The 23,802-nt window shown below is 42.5% G+C and overlaps 1 protein-coding gene across 1 annotated transcript in view; it reads right to left on the reverse strand.

The window, feature by feature from the left end:
- LOC121279609 (PH domain leucine-rich repeat-containing protein phosphatase 2-like) overlaps window positions 1-23,802 on the reverse strand; it is a 152,087-nt gene that overhangs the window by 65,089 nt on the left and 63,196 nt on the right. The window contains exons 4-5 of the mRNA XM_041190771.1: window positions 21,755-21,945; window positions 1,229-1,354 (exon numbers count right to left, since the gene is read on the reverse strand). Of these exons, the coding sequence (XP_041046705.1) occupies window positions 1,229-1,354; window positions 21,755-21,945 (317 nt within the window). The remainder of the gene's footprint in view (window positions 1-1,228; window positions 1,355-21,754; window positions 21,946-23,802) is intronic.

The following is a 23,802-nucleotide window of genomic DNA, read 5'->3' on the forward strand; positions in this document are numbered from 1 at the left end:
GCAGAACCCAAATTTAGCATTGGTAAGGTTATTGCTGCTGCTCAATATCACTGTTGACAAACCCTTAAATCACTTGCCTGACAATTGAGAGTAGACTAACAGGATGGTAATTGGCCAGAATGGGGGTTTGTTTTTCGCAGCAAATTCATTCTGTCAAAGCAGTTCAGCAACTAAAGATGGGTAAACACTAACTTAATTTGGATGCAAAATTGGAAGAGGACTGACAAATGTGTTGGGATAAAAAGGTGAAGTACAATGATAGTTTAAGAAAGCATCAATATTACTGCATGTAACTGCCTTACTGAAATAAAAGCTCCTTATATATTGTGTTTAGTGAGGTATTAGAGCTGTTGGCTTCCAACATCCAGGTATTAGGCAGCCTGAGGCAAATTCATCTTGCCAGAATAGGCAAGGCCTGCAGGGAAAACTGATCTAAAAAAATAAATAAATTAGGGCTGCCCAGCCACAAACCGTTGCAAATTCAACCACAGTTAGCAGTTTCTACCAATGCAAAAGTCAGACTATGTTGGCCAGGAGGTGGTCATTGCTCTGGTAGAATAAATCTACATCATGGTTCAGAGTTGGACCATGTAAAATAGTAAAATAATTGACAAGCATTAGCACAAGGTTTAGCCAAGTTTTTTAGTGCCAAATGAATTTCATGATTTAGTATTTATCTTAGTTTCAACCTAAATAGAAAGGCAAGCCTTGACAAACAAAATGGTATTTATGCTGCAGAGAACAAGGTGGAGACAGGTATAATTAGGATTTATCTTAAAACAAACTAGAACATTAGGGAAAATCTTCAGAGTAGCTTCTGAGTTACCCAAGTGCCAAAAATTAATTTATCTAAATCAAACAAATAAATTGTGGAGTTCACTGAATCAATAAAGAGAATTAAAAAGTGAACATTGTAAAGTTTTCAAAGCCAAAAAGTTAAAACATATCAATATATTAGCAATTCATTGTAATTATTTCCCCATTCATTCAACTTTCAAATTCTACAATTATCAAAGACATATATATTAGCCTTCACTCATTAAAACTGGAAAATAAATATGCTTTTCTTAGGGGAGAACAAGTTTATGTATCACAACTTAAATCCTATCATTTCCTATGGTTAACAGAAAATCATTTAAAAAAAATTTCAATATCAGAACAGTGCACATTATTGCCTATTACATGTATAACATTGTGTAAGTTGTTGCCATAATACAACACAATTCACCTTGGATGCCTGTCTGAGCCACCGCAGGTATTCTGGGTATGAATCAAAGATGACATAGTACGTTTGTCCCTGTTGTCCAGCAGAACTGAACATGAGGCAGTATTGTCGTCTCTTTACTTCTTCCACCTATAAAAACAATTTAAAAACCTTAAATTTCACTATTTTCACAGAAAAATATACAATACATTTATTTTAGTCTAGTACACTATCTTAAACAAACCAGTTCTCTAAAACTGAAAATAAAAATCCACTCAGCAAAGGCCAGTGAACAAACTTTGTGTTTTCCTGACCCATATGGCTGATCCACACACAAATTTAGTCAGGTGAACATCAGGGGCAGGTGCAGCATGCAGTTAAGGTGGCAAATGGTATGTTGGCTTTCATTGCAAGAAGATTTAAGTACAGGAGCAAGGATGTCTTATTGCAGCTGTACAAGGCCTTGGTGAGACCACACCTTGAGTATTGTGTGCAGTTTTGGTTTCCTTACCCAAGAAAGGATATACTTGCCATAGAGGGAGTGCAGCGAAGGTTCACCAGGCCAATTCCTAGGATGGCAGGATTGTCACTTGAGGAGCAATTGAATCGACTAGGCCTGTATTCACTAGAGTTTAGAAGAATGGAGGGATCTCATTGAAATGTATAAAATTCTGACAGGAATGGACAGACTGGATGCAGGGATGATATTTCATCTGTCTAGGGGGTCTAGAACAAGGTGTCACAGTCTCAGGATACAGGGTAGACCATTTAGGACTGAGATGAGGAGAAACGTCTTCACTCAGAAGCTGGTGAACCTGTGAAATTCTCTACCACAGAAGGCTGTGGAGGCCAAGTCACAATATACTTAAGAAGGAAATAGATAAGATTTCTGGACTCTAAAGGCATCATAGGGTATAGGGAGATATAGGGTATATGGCATTGAGATAGAGAATCAGCCATGATCATATTGAATGGTGGAGCAGGATCGAAGGGCTGAATTACCTACTTCTGCTCCTATTTTCTGAGTTTCTACATAGTGTCATTTTCATTCCAAAAGTTACAAGCATAAACAGAATCTCTGAGTGCAACCAAAAATTAAGGGTCTTTGAATTGTGCAGATCACTTTCTTCCACAGATACCCTTAGGCCAGCTGAATAATATACACATGTTTATGCTCACAGATGTTCCTCTCACTCTCCATTCATAAGAACATAAGAATTCGGAGCAATAGACAATACAGTCCTTCAAGCCTACTCCAACATTCAATATGATCATAGCTGATCTGATTGTGGCCTCAAATCTAATTGCCCACCCACTCCCATATCCTTTGATTCCGAGAGGTCAAAAATCTCTCTCAGCCTTAACTATATTCAACGATGAAGCAGTCACAACCCTCTGGGTGAAAAATTCTGAAGGCTCACAAGCCTTTGAGTGGAAAGGTTTCTCATCATAGTCCTAAATGATCAGGTCCTCATCCTGAGATTGTGCCTCTGTGTTCTAGGTTTCCCAGCCAGGGAGAAAACTTCTGTGTCTATCTTGTCAAGCCTCTTCAGAATCTAGTTTGTTTTAATGAGATCACCTCTCATTCTTTTAAACTCCAGGGAATATAGAGCCAACTTATTCAGCCTCGCATCACAGGACAGCTCTTGTATTCCAGGCACCAATCTAGTGAACGTTGGCTGTAGCATCTCCATTGCAAGTGTATTCTTCATTAAATATGGAGGCCAAAACTGCGCACACAACTCCATGTGATTCCCCCCAAATTGCTGTACAATGGTAGCAAGACTTCTTGATTCTTACACTCCAATCCCTTTGCAATAAAGACCAACATGCCATTTGCCTTCCTAATTGCTTGCTGTGCCTGCATGCTAACTTTTTGTGTTCCTTGCACGAATACACCCAAGTCCCTCTGAACATCAACATATACAAGTTTCACATCTCTTAAAAAATATTCTGCTTCTCTATTCTTATAGCCAAAGTGAATAACCTCACACTTTACTACATTATACTTCATCTGACACCTTGTTACTCACTCAGTTAACCTGTCCATATTTTTTTTCAGCCTCATTGTGTCCTCACAGATTGCATTCCCACCCGGCTTTGAATCATCAGCAATCTTGTATACATTAATCTCTGTCTCTTCATCTAAGTCATTAATATAGATTGTAAATAGCTGAGATCCCAGTACTGATCCTTGCAACACTCCACTAGTTACAGTCAGCCAATTTATATATGCCTCACTTATCCCTACTTATCCCTACTCTTTACTTACTGTGTATTAATCAATCCTCTCTCCACCCCTACCACCCTCTCCAGTGCCTATCATTGTGTTTCCTCTCTTAACCAGAAAAAGACATTGGCCATTAACTTACTGTTCAAATGATGGTGAGGCGAGTGACACTTGCATTATTCACAAGCAAATGCAACCGTGCAATCAAGTGAGAGCAGATGCACAATTAAATTGGAAATCCAAAAAGTGCTGTCAAGAAGCACTACTTCGATCATCATTTCACAATAATGGCATCTTTCTGGCTATTCACCAATGAAATGCATTGAACGGCATGAAGTTACCGAAGCTGCATGGCAAATGCAAACTAAATGCGCCACAAAAATTAGAGATAGTCTGAAGTGATGCAAGGAGCTTGTATTGGGCCTATTTATATTTAATTAGGCCTGGGATTAGCTGTCAGAGATTCTTTTAACAATGAGCTAATTGTTAATTACTGCCAATGAACCTCTGCTACTCAAAATTAACTGTTACAAGTGTGGAGTCATTCCTTCAGGGTTTGATTGTTGGATATTTTAAAAATATGAACTTCATTTTTTTTTATTTTTCCCTACATCTCTTTGTTCATTTCACAATTCTTCAATTTCACTGACTGAGATAAATAGCTGCTCGGCCTATTCATTTAGATGTCTAGTTTCTCTTGCTGCAGGTTTTTCAGCATGCACTTCTAACGATTGGCATTGCAAAATATTGTTACAGCTAAACAGCCAAGGGAAAGTCCAATCAATGGTACACAACATTAGATTCACTCCTATTCCAGCAGAACATAATTATCATCCAATTAGCTAAGACTGATCCTGGGTGTTGATTCTTACTACTGTAAAAGGGCATCTTATCACAATGTACAAGTTTAAGGGGTATTATGCCCTCTGGCCAATTTATGGCCTACTGGTAGAACAATTTTATCATGCTAAAGCTAACATGCAGATTTCCTTGGTAGCAATCCCCTATGACTGCTATCTTCCAAGAATTATACTATAATGAACACACAGGCAAAATCCACCATTTAACAAGAGTCATCACTAACTTGCACTTGCGTACAACCTTTAATATCAGAAAACAATGCCGAGACAATTCACTGATAGATGCATGGAAACTGGATACCAAGCTAGGATGGGAGAAATTATCAGGAGTGACCCAAAAGCTTCATCAGGGAGAGATTTGAGAGTTTTTTTTTAAAAGGTAGTCGAGAGAAATGGAGAGGCAGGAGAGTTTAGGGTTGAATCCCAGTGAGTGGGATCCAGACAGCTGAAGACTCCACCATCAAAGCTGATGCGAAAGGAAAAAGGATGCACACAATCCAGAGTCAAAGGAATGGTGAGTTCAGGGGGAGGGGGTGCAAAAAGCTGGAGGTGATAGCAGAAATAAGATGAAGCAAGACAGTGGAAGAATTTCAAGACAATGATAAGGATTTTGAGCTAAATGCACTGAAAACTGGGGAGCAGAGGGAACAGGCAGATTGCGTAGGACAAAGTAGCAGGAGGATATCAGGGTCTTGGACAACTTGGAGTTTATGGAGGATGGCAATGAAAGTTGAGCAGGGAGAATGCCAAGGGTCAGTCTTTGAGCCTAGCAGTTGGCAAAGGCACTAAAAGATTTTCAGTGGTAGGAAGCTGAAGTAGGGACAGTGACAATCAATGTTGCAAAAAGGAAGCAAGCTACCTTTGTGAAGAACAAGACATGAGGTTTGAAACTCAGGAGAGAGACAATTAGAGTGACATGATGACAAACAGGAATTGGATCAGCTCAACAGTGTCATCTAAGAGGGAAATCAATGATGAGAAAGGAGTTTGTGGTAGAGGTTTTATGCTTCCCAATGTTGAGCTGGAGAAGTTACGACTTACCCAGGACTACATGTTAGACAAGCAGTTTGACAGCATTGAGGCAATCAAGAGCAATGCTGCATAGGTAGAGCCAAAGGCCACTGGCATATTTGTGGAAACTAATCCCAAAGTCTCTGGATGATATAATCAAAGGCCAGCATACAGACAAGGAGGAGTTAAGGACTTCAGAGGTAACTTTGAGAGGGCAGAAAAAGAAGACAGTGAGAGAAAAAGGGGCTTGCATATATATATATATATATATATATATAGTGCCTTTCATGATATCAGGGTGACTCAAAGCACTTCACAGATAATTAAGTACTTTTGAATTGTAATTACTGTTGTGATGTAGGGCACACAGCAGATAATTTCAACATAGCACAGTCCCACTAATAACAATAAAATTATTGACCAAATGATCTCCCTTTGTGGTGTGACTGAAGAACAGCAGGAGAACTCTCGCTCTTCTTTGAATAGTGCTGTGGGATGTTTCACATTAATTTGAGAGAGCAAACAGGACCTTGGTTTAACATCTCACCTGAAAGAAAACACCAGCCATTACCCTTCGCACTGAACTTATAAATCAGCTGAAATTAAGTGCTCAAGTCTTTTGAGACTTGAATTTCTGCCTCAGATACAAAAGTGCTATAGCCTGAATCTAGGCTGACAAGATTGGAGCTCCCTCTATGTTTTCAACAAATACTCCCAGGTCAGGTACAACACAAGTTTTTTTCATTCATTCATGGGATGTGGGCTTCACTGGCTGGGCCAGCATTTATTGCCCATCCCTAGTTGCCCTTGAGAAGGTGGTGCTGGGCTGCCTTCTTGAACTGTTGCAGACCATGTGGTGTAGGTACACCCATAGTGCTGCTAGGGAGGGAGTTCCAGGATTTTGGCCCAGCAACAGTGAAGGAACAGCAATATATTTCCAAGTCAGGATGGCGAGTGACTTGGAGGGGAACTTCCAGGTGGTGATGTTCCCACCTATCTGCAGCCCTTGTCCTTCTAGATGGTAGTGGTCGTGTGTTTGGAAGGTACTGTCTAAGGAGATTTGGTTAGATAGTTGGATAGAGAGTAAAGTTGGATAGAGTAAAACTTTCAACACATTGCCCCAACAATAAGCACTAATTTCAGTTGATTATAGAGTCATAGGGCAGAATCTTGTTGAGGTTTTGGGGGTCTCGCCTGTTGGCATGACTTCTTTTCAGGAAGGCCTGCCGAACCACAAGTCAATCAGGCAGTAGCAAGGCTAGTGGCGTGCCTTCCCCTATAATCGAGGCTCCAAGGGTGGAAGGTTCGCCTAGCGAGGGCTGGTGGCCAATCAGAGGCCAGCAGCTCTTGTGCTCAGCAGTGCGACTGGGGGAGGCTACAGCTGCTGGCTGAAGGGCACAGACTGGAATCCCAGGATTGTGGAGCGACCCAGGCCACAGATAAATGACATTGTGGGAGGGCGGTTCACAGGGTGGGGATGGTCGGCAGCAAAGGCGGGGGCACAGCTCTCAGTCGGAACCCTTTCCTGATGTCCAGTCTCTCAAGCACAAGCTCACAGCAGGGTTTTAGCTGCCGTGCACTCCACATGGTAACAGGCCCATCTGCATCTAGGTTAATACCAGCGGCGGCGTGATGAGACCCTTAAGTGGCCATTAATTGGCCACTTAAGGGCTTCAATTGACAGCAAGGCTGGAAGGTCAACAATGGGCCTTCCCACCCAGAACTTAATTCTGGCAGAGGCCAGAAGGTGACGGGGTACAGGTATGCCACCATCCCGTCGAATTAAATGCTCTTCCCGTCTTACCACCAGAGAGAGAAGATTCTACCTCAGATTCATTACAACACAGGAGGCGGCCACTGGGACCATTCTGGCTATCTATAGAGTAGTCCAATTAGTCCCAGTCCCTCACACTACCCCCACAGCCCTGCAAATTTATCTCCCCCACGTGTTCATCCAATTTCCTTTTGAAATCAATCATCTCTGCTTCCACCACCCTCACAGTAAGCAAGTTTCAGGCCATTAACCTAGAACCCTAACTCTGTGTCTCCTAGTCATTGTACCATCAGCTAACGGGAACATCTTTTCATTGTCCTCCCTTTTTAAACATGTCATAATTTTGTAGGCTTCTTTCAGATCTCTCTCAATCTCCAATGCTCCAAGAAGAACACCAGCTTCTCCAACCTAACCTTGTAGCTAAATGCCCTGATCCTTGAGACCATTCTGGTAAATCTCCTCTGCACCTTGTCAGGGACCTTCACATCTTTCCTAAATTGTGGTGACCAGAACTGGATGTAATGCTCTAGCTGTGTTCTAACTAGAGCTTTATAAAAGTGCAGCACAACTCCCCTGCTTTTGTACTCCATACCTCTACTTATGGAGCCCAAGATCCCAAATGCTTTGCAAACTACTCTCTCAATATGTCCTATCACCTTCAAATGTGTATATCTCAATGCACATGAACCCTCAGGTGTCTATATCCTTGAACACTCTAGAAGTGTGCCATTAAGTATATATTGCCTCCCCTTATGCCAAATGCATCACCTCACACCTTTCCGTATTAAATTGCATCTGCTACTTGTCTGCCCATTCTGCTAACCTTCTATGACTTATTGCTGTCGACTGGTATCATTCCTCACATTCTACCACATCTCCAAGTTTGGTTCCATCAGCAAAATATATATATATTATGTATAATATATCTCAAAAAAAGCACTGGTCCTAGGACAGACTTATGGGACACAACACTGTCTACCATCCTCAAACCTGAAAAACAACCATGTACCATAATCCACTGTTTTCTGTGCTTAAGACAATTTTCTGTCCAAGCTGACACTGATCTGCTTATTCCACAAGCCTCAAATCTGTAAACCAACCTTTCGTGTATCTTTGTCAAACACTTTCGTAAAGTCCACAAACATCCACTTCATTCCCTTTACTAGCCTTCTCAATTTTTTCATCAAAAAATTCAATTAGATTAGTCAGACACAATCTGCCTTTTATAAATCTGTGCTGACCCTCCTTAATTAACTCAAACTCTCCAAGTGCCTGTTAATTCTTTCCTTGATCATTGACTCTAGAACCCTTACACACCATGAATGTTAAACTGGCCAGACTGCAGTTACAACAAATGTTCTTACACCCTTCCATTACCAAGGGTATCCCATTTGCCACCTTCCAATCCTCTGGCACCTTCCTCATATCATAGGAGAGATTGGAAGATTATGGCAACCCTTCCACTATCTCCACCCCCACTTCCCTTAGCAATCTGGGATGCAAGCCACCCAAATCAGGCCACTTATCCACTCAAAGCATAGCCAGTCTTTCCAGTACATCCTATCAATTTTCACCCATCCATTACCTCTACCGGCTCTGATTCCACAGATATTCTGTCAGCTTCATCTTCCTTAGTAACACCGGTACAAAGTACTAATTACTGAAGATCGCTGCAAATAAGTTGACCCAGTGTACAAGACTTTTTCTGGCCCCAAAAATCATGCTTTTGCATATTGTTACTTTCCTTATCTTATCCACCATCGCAGAGCTCCGTGGACCGTGTGTCATAATGAAGCAGCTTGTGTCCTTCACAAATGCAACATAGTAGCTGCTGTAGGCCATTGTCCTTTGCTTGGCAGAAGACTGGCTATGCTGTGAGTGGATAAGTGGCCTGATCTGGATGGCTTGCATCCCAGATTGCTAAGTGAAGTGGGGGTGGAGATAGTGGAAGGGTTGCCATAATTTTCCAATCTCTCCTATATGAGGAAGGTGCCAGAGGATTGGAAGGTGGCAAATGGGATACCCTTGGTCAAGGAAGGGTGTAAGAACATTTGTTGTAACTGCAAAAAGCTCTATATGTCCAGCCCATTAGATTATAAAGTAATATACGGCCAGCCAATGACATTGATAAATTAATATTTTATAGCTCATCTTCATAACCTCATAGGGAATTAAATGTGACTTGTAAGTGTATTTAATTACAAGGTGTCAAAAAAATGTTAAAAAACACATGCACACCCATTCACTCTAAGTCTAACTAATACAGCTGTACTCTCTAACAATCTTGGTACCCATGTAATTCTGACTGGAGTTAAATTCTGGACAAAGCATAGCCATCACATTGCTTCTCCCTGCAATGTAGATGATCTTTAAGTGATAGTGCTGTAATAGCAAACTCTACCAAAATAGCCTAGCATTCTGGGTTTTGAATTTTTCCACAAAGGATCAGGGTTTGTGGTCTATATATACTAAGGTCTCCCTGCATGCATGATGGGCATATACCTTGAAGTGTTTAAGAACCAATAATAGTCCTAGGGTTTCCTTCTCCACAGTGTAGTATTTCTTTTAGTGGCGATTCTACTTTTTGGAGAAGTACCCCACTGGCGTCTCCAAGCCCAATCCATCTCCTTGGAGCAGGGCAGCGCCTACCCCAAGTCACTAGTATCAACAGCTACCTTGAAGGGCTTACTGAAGTTTGGAGTAGCCAGCACTGGCTCGTTGATGAAGATTGCTTTCAGCCTTTCCCCCCTGACCACACTACCTTTGTATCTTTTTCTGCAGTAAGTCTGTCAGTAGGGCGGCTATACAGGAAGGATAATGCAGTGACCAGAGCAGACTCCTTCCCAATTCCTCACCGAGAAGAATGTATTGACTGGATAAGAAGTGCTAGTAATCCATATTGGATGAAGAACTAGGTTAGTTTCCCCACCACTACCTTGACAAAAATGGTTCTCAGGGGAATGGCCCCAGGGAGCTGGGTATCCATATCCATAATAGTGAGGATATACTGGTGGCCCCCTTTTTGGCAGGGTTCCCATACAACCTATCACCACCCTGCTGAACAGTTCCCCAAAAGCTGGTATGGGAATCAGGGGTGCTGGTTTTATTACAGGCTGGGGCTTTCCCACAATCTGGCAAGTGTGGCATGTTTTACAGAACTGCACCATGTCATTTTGGAGGCATGTCAAGTAAAAATGCTGGCTTATTGAGGGCTTGGGTCTTTTGGATATCTCCATGCCCAGCCCTGGGAATTTTGTGGGCTATCCTCAAAATCTCCTTATGGTATCTGGGTGGCATCACTATCTGGTGGACCACCATCCACTCTTTGTCTGCAGGTCTGTGAGGGATGTCCACATTTTCATCAGCACCTCATTTTTAAAGTAGTATCAATCCAGAATTCCATCTGCTTCAGCTTCAGTTTGGACAGTTTGTACTAATTTTCTTAACTCTGGGTCAGCTTGCTGGGCCTAGACCAGGGAAGACCTGCCTTTCACTTCCTTTGGCTCATCCAAATCTCCAAAACAAGTTTGATAGCCAGAATGCAGAGTCATCAGTCTGCAATGCCAATTTAGCGTCTGACTAAGGGGCTTGTTTGGCCATGAAGCGGGCCACTACAAGGGCAAGGCAAATGCCAGGAACCTTTTCCTATAACTACTCTATCTCCTTGACCTCTCTTGGATTCTCCGAGACTACAGGGGAAGCCACTACCGTCGCCCCCCCCACCAAGTCATTTTCAAGGAGCAAGTTGACCCAGTCAACAGGTAAACTATGGACAATCCCCCCAATTGCTGGCCCAGACATTAGGTTGCACTCCAGGTGCACTCAGTGCAAAGGCATGGTGAATGATACCATTAACTAAAACCTCAGTGTTCAATGCACTCTCTGGAGAAAAGATCATGCCTTTCCTCAGTAAAAGGTTTTGGGTGGCCCCTCTATCCCCAAATATGACTATGGGTTTACCTGGATCACTTGAGGTGTAGGAAGTCACTTTTACTTTAGACAATAAATCACTAACTCTCAGGGATCTAGTTCACCTCACTCACAGCAGTATTTTTCTAGGGACTTACTCCCAGGGTCAGAGCCATCACTTTGTCTGCAGTGCTCTTGGTCAGGGCCCCTGCTCCACCACAGACCGGTGTACCTTGACAAATCCTAGGGGCTTTCCCCATAACTTTCAGCATGAAGACATCCTGTCTTGTTGCAATGGGAGCACATAAGCTCCTACTCTCAGCACCTTCCTTTTTGGCCTCAGGAGTGGACCCCCTAGCATTCCCAGCTTTCCCTTCTTGCTCCTGACTGTTTACCTTCCTTTCACACTCCCATCTTCTATTCTTCTTGGGCTTGTGGGGATGACGGAAAAAGGATTTCCCTTGAGGTAAGGGCTTGCGGACAAACTCAATCATCAGCCACCTTGGTGCCTGTCTAGCTTTTGAAACCTTTTGGTTCTCCATTTGTGTCCTTACTGAGGTAGGGAGTGAATTTTTAAATTCTTCAAGGAGAGTTACCTTTGAGTTCCGTAGGTGGTCTCTAATTTAAGTGCCTGCATCCAGTGGTTGCTTGGCCCTCTCAAGCTCAATATAAGTTTGCTTGGGCTGTTTTCAGAGGGTTTAAAATTTCTGTCTATAAGCTTCAGGCACTAACTCATAAGCACTGAGGATGGCCTTTTTGGTCATCTCTCAATCTGCTGAGGTCTCCTCAATTGGCATGGAATAAATCTCATGGTCTTTGCCTGTTAACCTGCTTTGCATTCCCAGCTTTCTGTGGGCTATTTCATTTGCTTTGCAATTTTCTCAAATGAAATGAAAAATGTCTCTAAGTCCCTCTCCTCAAGTTTTGGAATTGCTTGGGAAAATTTAAACAGCTCCTCACATGGCCCTGTGTTGGGGGCAAGACTCTCCCTATAGGTGCCTTCACTGGGTCCAAGGGGAGTATCCCCTTGTAGTCAAGATTTTTTAATTGAAATTTCCTTTCTTCCCTCCGTTACTGCCACACTCTCCTTTTTCGCTTTGAAATGCTCTTTCTCGTTTCTTTCGTTTCTCCCACGTTGCTCTTTCTGCTTTTCTTTCTTCTCTCTCTTTCCCTAGCTTGGAATTTAGCATTAGCCTCTTCTTTCCAGCTGTATTTTTGTTAAAGCTTGTTGGCTATTTCCATCTCCATGCTTATCTCTGGTTCTTCCAATTCAATTTCAAGAGTGTTGGCCACTAGTTTTTGAATTTCTTGTTTCCTCACCATTTTTATTTCCAACCACCTACCAGACTTTTCAATTCATCAGTGGCCAATACTTTTAAATTGTTCCAAGTTATCTCACTCTGTTCTAAAAACACACTGACCTCGAAAGTGGACATTTTGGTTTGTGTGGGATCACTCTAGTGCACAACAAAACTGTACCAGCGTTTTAAAATTATGTCCAGGGATTAATTTGGTTTCCGCTTCCAATTACTCTTGTTCACCTATGGGTTCAAATGCTGGATGTAAATGCCCAAATATCTATTATGACCAGGTTAGGAAGGGTGAGCTAACTTCTCTCTTTGTCCCACTCCTGGGTTGGTTATAATACAGTTTGAATTTTTTTTGAAACTACCCACTAATACAGAAACAACACAACACACAGCACCCCCCCACCCCCTCCCCCCACCAAACATGCAAAAGAAATAAAACTCTGCTGAGCAGCAGATCTTAGAAACTTGGTCAAGTAAGAAGTAAAGTCAGAAAAAAATTATTCACAGATTGTGCAGATGTTGTTTACTGCTGAGGGGTCACTTTCCAGGGAGCTGTTGGTACAGGGGTTTTTCATTGGAGAAGCCACTCTATAGTCATGGCTGGTTGACCCTCTTTTCTCTTGGAGACAAAATCTTCTTTTAAGGACTCTGTTTGCAGCAATGAGGTCTTCAGGTGTTTTCAGTTTGATGACAGAGATTTCAGAAGGGGGTGGGGTGGTGGTAAAGCTTTTGCCCCTTCTGTCTCCCGTGGCAGTCCCTGACTGTTAGTTCAAATTCAGCACATTTTATGCCCAAGAGCTGGATCCCGTGACTTCTCTCTGGTTTAATTATTGGCTTAATTTAGCCACTGTCTCTAAGGGTTCCATAGACTATCTCCGTAAAGCAGCTTGTCTCCTTTGCAAATGCAACATAGCAGTTGCTGTAGGACAGTGCCCATTGCTTAGCAAAAGTGTGCTTTTAAAAAAAATTCTATAATATATATCCAGCCATGACATTATGAAGTAATATATGTCCAGTCGATGACATTGACAATTTAACATTCTATATAACACATTTCATAACGATATACTTGGCTATAAGCCAATACCCCTTTTCAGCCATGACATGCTATACTTGCACTGGTAATCAGCCTTAAATTTTCATCCACAAATAGATGTTTTACTTACCGGTACCTTATAATTGGGTGCAAGGGATCAAGCAGGCAATAAACGTTGTGCTGCGAAGATGCACAGGAGTTAAAAACACGTCCACGCAGAGCAGACCCTGCATGGCGAATGATAAAGATGGTGGCCGCCCGCACCCTCACTGGTATTTCACTTTTGTACCCTGCGTATAGACTGACCCCTGTTTTTGGAGGGATTTTGAGGCTTAAAAGGACAGTTTATGCACCAACATCTACAATAAGCATTCTAGCCTTGCCCTGCACCCCTAAGCATATATTATCCTCTTAGTTCCTAAAAGGCCTCACCCTGCCTCTTACTACCTGCTTACTATTTAGAAAACTTTTGGGTTCCCTTTTATGTAACATTAACCACCATTCTATTCTCATATTATCTTGTTGCCAGTCTTATTTTCCTCTTCACTTGCCCTTTCAATTTATTGTATTTGGCCTGTTCTCACTTAAGAATTCACCTGTCGTCCAAGGAGCCCCAGCTTTCATTTCCCTACCTTTCTCTTTTTGGAACGTACCTAGCCTATACCTCATCCCTCAAGATCACCCATAGTTCCAATAGTTTTTCCTGTCAAACTTTAGTTTCATTTTAACCCAGCTAGATCCCCTCTTTTCCCACTGAAGTTAGCTCTCCTCCAATTTAGATTTATCCTTGTTTTTTTCCATTACTAATCTAAATTTCATGATACAATGATCACTCTTACATCTGTGTGCTCCCAAAGACAGTTGTCCCACCTGGCCCACCTCATTCTCCAGCAGCAGATCCACCAATGCCTCCTTCTTAGTTAGATCAAAAACATTCTGGTGAAGGAAGCTCTCCTGGACACATTTCAGAAATTTTCCCCCTCCTTTCCCTATACATCAACATTATCCCTATCGATATTTGGGTAATTAAATTCCCACAACATGACAAGTCTGTAGGTTCAGCACCTCTGATTTCTTCCCTGCAGATTTGCTTCTTCTCTCTCTCACTATTTGGAGGCCCATAGAACAGCATGACCATAGCCTTTTTGTTTCTCAACTCTAACCAAATGGATTCTGTCCTTGTTTCCTCAAGGACATCCTCTTTTACCAACACAACATTGTCTTCCCTAATCAGTACTGTTAACCCACCTCCCTTCTTACCTTCACAATTTTTCTGAACATTTTGTATCTGTGAATATTAAGTGCTCAGTCCATACTATTTTAAGCCAGGTTTCTGTTATTGTCATTATATCATAGCTCCACAAGGCTATTTGCACTTGTAGCTCACCAGCCTTACTGACCACACTTTGTGCATTAACATACAGGTATTTTAAACCTGTCCTTGTATTCTTCATACTCTGCTCCTATCTAATATGGTAAGACTTAACTATTATTATCCATCACTCTCACTCCTTTATGCAATTCATTCCTTTTTTTTATTTTCATATGCCAGTGTCCACTGCCTACTTTCAACCCTCCCCAATCATTAGTGAGCATCCCTACGGGGACATTTGTTCCAGTCCAGTTGAAATGCAATCCGTCCCTTTTGAATAGGTGCCTCTCAGAACTGGTCCCAATGCCCCAAAAATCTTAAGCTCGCTCTTCTGCACCAATTCTCAAGCCACCCCCATCTTCCTATTTCTATTCTTGCTGTGCGTGGGGCACTGGGAATAATCCAGAGATAACGGCTTCCAAAGTCCTACTGTTTAACTTCTTTCCTAGCTCCCAAAAATCTGACCGCAGGAAACCAAGACTTGCCCTCTATACTGTTGTTCCCGATGTGTACTACAACTTCTGGCTCATTCCCTTCCACCTGCAAAATATTCTGCACCCATGCTGTGGAGTTCCAAGTCCTGGCACCAGGGAAGCAACACACCATGCAGGACTCACTATGACGGTTACAGAAATGCTCTGACCCCCTAACTATCAAATCTGCTATGACAACTGCATTTCTATACTTTATAGCTTCCCCTGTGCAGGCTCTTGCCCATTGGTGCCATGCTCCAGGCTACACTTCTTCAAGGTGTCATCAATCCAAGCAGTCTCCAATACTGCGTAACGGTTTGAGAAGGATCATATACTTCCTTCCTCTGCCAACTTTTCCAGATGGTCACCCATCTACTATCCTAACCTCTATCTGCCTATGAGGTGGGCACTTCCTGGAACATATGATCCAAGAAACTCTCAGCCTCCCTGATGCTCTAGAGTGACTAGCTACTCCTCAAGCTCAAAAAGCTTGAGTTTGATCTGAAGCAGCTGGAGACACTTCCTATCTTCCTATACATGTGGTCAAGGCACATTAGTTGTCCTCAAATTCACACATTCATGGACTAAGTGGCAAGCAAGCTATATTACTGATCTCAATGAGAGGTGTTTTGCCATCTTATGAGAAGGATAGACAGAATCTATGAAAATACTGCTCAAGGAGCAAAGTCAACCTAAAACTGCTCTGCTGCTGCCATTGGAGTTTAAACTGAATGTTGGTGGAAGGTTTGTTGGAAGTAGGCAATGAGCAACTCTGAGAACACAGTACACAAATGTGTAGCTGAAGTTACTAACTGCAGCCCTTTGCATTGGTGGGAGAGAAAGGATCAAGGCTACAATGCAATCTTGATTCCACCTTACTCTAAAGCATGAACCCAATGAAAAGCAATTTAAATGCCCAACATTTCATTCAGAACCAGCTCATCAAATTACTCTATTATGCATGCTGGAAATCCAAAACAAAAACAAAAATACCTGGAAAAACTCAGCAGGTCTAGCAGCATCTGTGGAGAGGAGCACAGTTAATGTTTCGAGTCCAAATGACCCTTCAACAGAACTAAGTAAAAACAGAAGAGGTGAAATATAAGCTAGTTTAAGGAGGGTGGGACAAGTAGAGCTGGATAGACGGCCAGTGATAGGTGGAGATAACCAAAAGATGTCACAGACAAAAGGACAAAGAGGTGTGGAAGGTGGTGATATTATCTGAGGAACATGCTAATTAAGGGTAGAAAGCAGGACAAGCAAGGTACAGATAGCCCTAGTGGGGGTGGGGTGGGGGTGAAGGAATCAAAAAAGGCTAAAAGGTGGAGATAAAACAATGGATGGAAATACATTTAAAAATAATGGAAGTAGGTAGGAAAAGAAAAATCTATATAAATTATTGGGAAAAAAAGGGTGGAATCAGAAAGTGGGTGGGGATGGAGGAGAGAGTTCATGATCTAAAATTGTTGAACTCAATATTCAGTCCGGAAGGCTGTAAAGTGCCTAGTCGGAAGATGAGGTGCTGTTCCTCCAGCTTAGGGAAATTGATAGCTTCCTTCGTAAGCAGGATCGAGAGTCCCGCATAGTATGTTGCCTGCCCGGTGCCAGGGTGAGGGACATCTCTGACCGGCTTGAAAGGATATTGGAGAGGGAGGGGGAGGATCCAGTTGTTGTGGTCCACGTCGGGACAAATAACATAGATAACACTAGGAAAGAGGACCTGTTTGGGGATTATCAGGAACTAGGAACTAAACTAAAGAACAGGTCCTCAAGGGTTATAATCTTCGGATTACTACCCAAGCCATGTGCAAATTGGCATAGGAATGCGAGAATAAGGGAAGTAAACATGTGGCTAAAGGAGTGGTGCGGGAAAGAGGGGTTCCATTTCGTGGGGCACTGGCGTCAGTATTGGAACAGGACGGATCTGTACCGTTGCGACGGTTTCCACCTGAACCGATCTGGGACCAATGTTCTAGTGAAAAGGGTAAATAGGGTGGTCAACAGGACTTTAAACTAGAAAGTGGGGGGAAGGGAAGAGTAAAACTCCAAGAAGCATGACTAATGGGAAACAAAGCAGCAGGTTAGCTTGTGGGGGGGTGGATTCAACTTCATGGAAAATTATAAAAAACCTGAAAAGAAAGGAGAGCACAGGAGAGGCTATTAAAGTCTCCAGAACACAAAGTAGGACAGAGTGTTTGGAAAGGGCTAGGAATCTAACTTCAAGCACATCAGATAAAGGGACGACAATGAGAAAGGGGACGGGAAATACAGGACTGAAGGTGTTGTATCTGAATGCACGCAGTATACGAAATAAGGTAAATGAGCCTGTGGCTCAGATTGAAATTGACAGGTATGATGTGGTGGGCATTACGGAGACATGGCTGCAAGTGGATCAGGACTGGGACCTAAATATCCAAGGATATACATCCTATCGAAAAGATGGCAGAGGGGGTGGGGTTGCTTTGTTAATAAGAAATGAAATTAAATCGATAGCAAGAAATGATGTAGGGTTAGATGATGTAGAATCTGTGTGGGTAGAGTTGAGGAACCGCAAAGGTAAAAAAACCATAATGGGAGTTATGTATAGGCCTGTACCTCTGGATGTGGGGCACAAGATATACCAGGAGATGGAAAAGGCATGTAAGAAAGGCAAGGTTACAGTGATCATGGTGGATTTCAATATGCAGGTAGACTGGGAAAATCAGGTTGGTAGTGGATCACAAGAAAAGGAATTTGTGGAATGTCCACGAGATGGCTTTTTGGAGCAGCTTGTGGTGGAGTCAACTAGGGAACAGGCAATTCTAGATTTAGTGATGTGTAATGAGGCAGATTTGATAAGGGAGCTTAAGGTGAAGGAACCCTTAGGAAGAAGTGACCATAATATGATAGAATTTACTCTGCAATTTGAGAGGAGAAAGCTGGAATCAGATGTAACGGTATTACAGTTGAATAAAAGCAACTACAGAGTCATAAAGGAGGAGCTGGCCAGAATTGACTGGGAGATGAACCTAGCAGGAAAGATAGTGGAACAGCAATGGCAGGAGTTTCTGGGAGTAATTTGGGAGACACAGCAAAAATTCATCCCGAGGAAGAAGAAGCATACTAAAGGGAAGACGAGGCAACCATGGCTGACAAGGGAAGTCAGGGACAGCATAAAAGCTAAAGAGAAAGCATACAATGCAGCGAAGAGCAGTGGGAAACCAGGGGATTGGGAAGCCTACAAAGACTAACAGAGGACAACTAAAAAAAGAAATAAGGAGGCAGAAGATTAAATATAAGGGTAAATTAGCCAGTAATATAAAAGAAGATTGCAAGAGTTTTTTTAGATATATAAAGGGTAAGAGAGAGGACATTGGGCCGCTGGAAAATGACGCTGGAGAAGTAGTAGTGGGGAATAAAGAAATGACGGAGGAACTGAATAGGTACTTTGCATCAGTCCTCACAGTGGAAGACAAGCGTGACATTCCCAAAGTTCAAGAGAGTCAGGGGGCAGAGGTGAGTATGGTGGCCTTTAGCAAGGAGAAGCTGCTAGGAAAAATGAAAGGTCTGAAGGTGGATAAATCACCAGGACCAGTTGGATTACACCCCAGAGTTCTGAAGGAGATAGCTGAAGAGATAGTGGAGACGTTAGTGGTGATCTTTCAGGAATCACTGGAGTCAGGGAGGGTCCCAGAGGACTGGAAAATCGCTAATGTAACCCCCCTGTTTAAGAAGGGAGTGAGGCAAAAGACAGGAAATTACAGGCCGATTAGCCTGACCTCGGTCGTTGGTAAGATTTTAGAGTCCATTATTAAGACTGAGATTTCAGAATACTTGGAAGTGCATAGTAAAATCGGGCAAAGTCAGCATGGTTTCATCAAAGGGAGGTCATGCCTAACAAATCTGTTAGAATTCTTTGAGGAGGTAACGAGTAGGTTAGACAAAGGAGAGCCAATGGATGTTATCTACTTGGACTTCCAGAAGGCCTTTGACAAGGTGCTGCACAGGAAGCTGTTCAGTAAGGTAAGAGCCCAAGGTGTTAGAGGCAAGGTACCAGCATGGAAAGAAGATTGGCTGTCTGGCAGGAGGCAGAGAGTGGGGATGAGGGGGTCCTTCTCAGGATGGCGACCGGTGACTAGTGGACTTCCACAGGGGTCAGTGTTGGGACCACAACTTTTCACTTTATACATTAATGATCTAGATGAAGGAACTGAGGGCATCCTGGCTAAGTTTGCAGATGATACAAAGATAGGTGGAGGGACAGGTAGTATTGAGGAGGCGGGGAGGCTGCAGAAGGATTTGGACAGGTTAGGAGAATGGGCAAAGAAGTGGCAGATGGAATACAACGTGGGGAAGTGTGAGGTCATGCACTTTGGTAGGAAGAATAGAGGCATAGATTATTTTCTAAATGGGGAGAGAATGCAGAAATCTGGAGTGCAAAGGGACTTGGGAGTCCTAGTCCAGGATTCTCTTAAGGTTAACTTGCAGGTTGACGCGGTAGTTAGGAAGGCAAATGCAATGTTGGCATTTATTTCGAGAGGACTAGAATATAAAAGCTAGAATGTGCTGCTGAGGCTTTATAAGGCTCTGGTCAGACCACATTTAGAATATTGTGAGCAATTTTGGGCCCCGTATCTCAGGAAGGATGTGCTTGCCCTGGAGAGGGTCCAGAGGAAGTTCACGAGAATGATCTCAGGAATGAAAGGTTTAACATATGAGGAACGTTTGAGGACTCTGGGTCTGTACTCCATGGAGTTTAGAAGGATGAGGAGGGATCTGATTGAAACTTACAGAATACTGAAAGGCCTGGATAGAGTGAACGTGGGGAAGATGTTTCCATTAGTAGGAGCGACTAGACCCGAGGGCACAGCCTCAGAGTAAAGAGGAGAGAAGAGGAGAAACTTCTTTAGCCAGAGAGTGGTGAATCTATGGAATTCATTTGCACAGAAGGCTGTGGAGGCCAGGTCATTGAGTGTATTTAAGATTGAGATAGATAGGTTCTTGATTGGTAAGGGGATCAAAGGTTATGGGGAGAAGGCAGGAGAATGGGGTTGGGAAACTTATCAGCTGTGATTGAATGGCGAAGCAGACTCGATGGGCCGAATGGCCTAATTTCTGCTCCTATGTCTTATGGTCTTTGCATTGAGCTGCACTGGAACAATGCAGCAAGCCAAGGATGGTCATGTGGGCATGAGAGCAGCATGGAGTGTTGAAATGGCAAACAACAGGGAGGTCTGGGTAATGCTTGCAGACATACCGAAGGCGTTCTGCAAAGCGGTCACCCAGTCTGCATTTGGTCTCTCCAATGTAACTATTTGTAAACACCATTTGGTCTCTCCAATATAGTCGAAACCACACTGGGAGCAACAAATGCAGTAGACTAAATTGAGGGAAGTGCAAGTGAAATGCTGCTTCACTTGAAAGGAGTGTTTGGGCCCTTGGACGGTGAGGAGAGGGGAAGTAAAGGGGCAGGTATTGCACCTTCTACGGTTGCATAGGAAGGTGCCGTGGCAGGGGATTGAGGTGTAGGGGGTGATGGAGGAGTGGACCAGGGTGTCCCGGAGGTAACGATCCCTGCAGAATGCCCCCGTCGGGAGGTGAAGGGAAGATGTGTTTGGTGGTGGCATCATGCTGGAATAGGCAGAAATGGCGGAGGATGATCCTTTGAATGCGGAGGCTGGTGGGGTGATAAGTGAGGACAAGATTATGTATCTCTTTTGTAGGAAGCAAAATTAGAGCAGGGTGACAGCCTGAGAATTGAATTAGGCAGCTGGCATTAAAAGTAATGCTGCAGTCAATGGATCGCCTTGATAATGGGGAGAAGGGGAAAAAGAAGCATTGAAGAAACATAGACACTTTTCTTTTTGTGATGTAAGTGATGCAGTGGGTATTCCAACATACAGTATGTATGCTTTTCTCTCATTTGTGAGAATTTTAGTTTTACAATATGCTACATCAGAAGCGATACATTCGCATTCAACGCCCAGGGTCCATGCCGGGCTACACAGGCTGGAATTTTTCCAGTCCCACCCGTGACCGGAAACGTTGAAGGTGGGACGGAAAATTTGGAGAGGCAGCCATGATGACTTTTGGTGGGAATTTCCCATCCTGCCAAGATCCCAGCTGCAGTGTCAGTTAAGTATAAATTCATTACATATAAATCTCAGCATTAGTTTTTGTTCATGAGAGAAAAGCATACATACTGTATGTTGGAATACCCACTGCATCACTTACAAACTGTGAGGCCTACATTAGTTCATAATATTTAGCTCACTAGCTGGTAACTAGCATCTGATAAATAAAACTCAATCTAAATTTGAATTTGGTTCCTCTGGGATCCACAATGTGAGCTTTTGGTGCTATGGTTTAAAATCCTACTTGAGCATCCAATTGTAGCTTGATTTTAAGCAATAATAAACCCTGTGGGGTTTATCAAAACAGCAGTTCTACTGGAATGCCATATATGGTGTTTGTGGAGTACTGAAACTAAGCTTACTATAATGTAACTATTTGTAAACACCATATCAGACTAAGCCTGCCTCGAGACATATAAGCTACACAATATCAGCTCCTTCAGAATAGACATGATTTCTCACCTTGCCTCCAGTGAGAGGCAGTACGTGCATTTTTCCCATCTGGCATTCCTTCACGGAAGACACAATTAGGCAGGTACCACAGAGAATGACTTGACGTTCTGACCATTTATGCAGCTGAGTTTTGCCTTTCCGAACATTAAACACACCAGAGAGAAGGATCCGATCTAGCTGTTCTATGCTGCTTGGCTTCCCTGAGGAAAGAACAGAAAAACAATACTGAGTACCTTACAAAATTATAAAGTGAGCCACCATTTAGAAAATGTAGCACATTGCCAACTTAATAACATGATAAATACTGAAGAAAGCCCTAACAAATGGCACGTATCTCAATACATTTTGAAGATTAAATTCAGTAAACTTCCTTAAAGAAATTGAAAAAAAATATTTGGTGAACTGTAACATTGGTAAATAAGTAATTTTTTAAAAGATGAAAATCCTAGAAATCTAAAATAAAAGAGAATATATCCAACTAACATCCAACGGATATTTTATACTAAAAATAGTAACCTCCTGTCTTTAGAGATATTAAAGCTATTGTGATGCACTGGCAGTATTTTCACAGAGTGATGCTGTTGCAGATCAAACTATAATGGAATGCATAAAGGCTGACAAGCCCAGTGCAATAAGGTTTAAGAAATCTCACTCCACATCAGGTAAAGTCCATCTCTAGACTTAGAGTGCGGTAGTGTGTTTCTGATTTAATATGGTTTAAAACAGACACCACATTAACCATTTTTTTTTTAAAAAGAGGCATTGGTGGCCACTTAAGATGAATTTCTGGGTGTTAAGCAGCCTCACCAGCAGGCTCTTAATAGGATTGCTGAAGGTCACTCAAGAAAAGTAGTCAGAGTGCTCTTCCTGGCTCCAAAAAGTAAATGGTCCACCTTTGCCACTCTCCATATCACGCCTCCCCCACCCTAGACCTACCTCTGGGCCTTGCATGGGGCAAAACTGATTAAGGTCCCGACAAGTGGGCTGTGTTGGTAGACCTGTAGCTCACCTGATTTATTCTAATGAAGCCCAAGGATGAACTCATTTCAACTTCAAAGCTAAGAAATTCAAGCTTCTTAGTGTTAATGTGAAATAAAATTGCTTTACGCAGACTTTAAAGAACATAGCATAAATGTACCCCAAAACATTGTCAGCAAAATAGCTCCAGTGCCACAATAATCCTTTTAGGATTTAAGTCAACACGGCAATGTTTACTTTTCGTAAAACACGTGGAACATTCTTTCTTCCAGTTGTGCCCCTTCCCCCAGTACATTTATGGCTGTATCAGTGCTAGTATTCTCACGTGAACCAGAATCTTCTTTTTAATCAACTTGGTTTTCAATTTCCACCTTTCTTTGCCTTCCTAGTCTATCTTCAACATTTACTTTCTCTGCCTTGACGTCTCTTTCTCCATTTCTGAGGAAAGACTGTGGACCAATATCTACTTTTAAGTCCACTGACTCTCTCTTGTCAGCCCAAGCCTGGATATTGTCTAGATCTGGCTGCATTTGAACATGGACAGCTTCAGTATCTGAGGAGTCACGAATAGTGCTGACCATTGTGTAAGCATCAGCAAACATCCCTACTTCTGACCTTATGATGGAAGGAAGGTCATTGATGAAACAGTTGAAGATGAAGATCTTTGCTCTGTCTCTAAATTGTTTAACTGCTTGTTTGACACCCAGTATTGGATGGACAGAACTTTCGGCCAATTAAATATTGGGAAGACAGAAGCTATTGCTTTCAGTTTCTGTCACAAACTTGGTTTCCTCGCCACCAACTGCATCCTTCTCCGTGGCAACTATCCGACGCTGTGCCATCTGTTCATGACCTTGGTGTTATATTTGATCCCAAGATAAGCTTCTTACCATACATCTACGCCATCACTAAAACCACCAATTTTCTCCTCCATAACACTGCCTGACTTTGACCTTGCCTAAGTTTATCTGCTGCTAAAACACTCAACCATGTCTTTGTTTCCTCCAGACTTCAGTATTTCAAGACACTCCTGGCTGGTATATCATGAACTATGGTTTAGAAACTCGAGGTCATTCAAA

This window comes from Carcharodon carcharias, chromosome 7 (genome assembly GCF_017639515.1).
Source record: "Carcharodon carcharias isolate sCarCar2 chromosome 7, sCarCar2.pri, whole genome shotgun sequence".
NCBI classification, from domain to species: Eukaryota; Metazoa; Chordata; class Chondrichthyes; order Lamniformes; family Lamnidae; genus Carcharodon; species Carcharodon carcharias.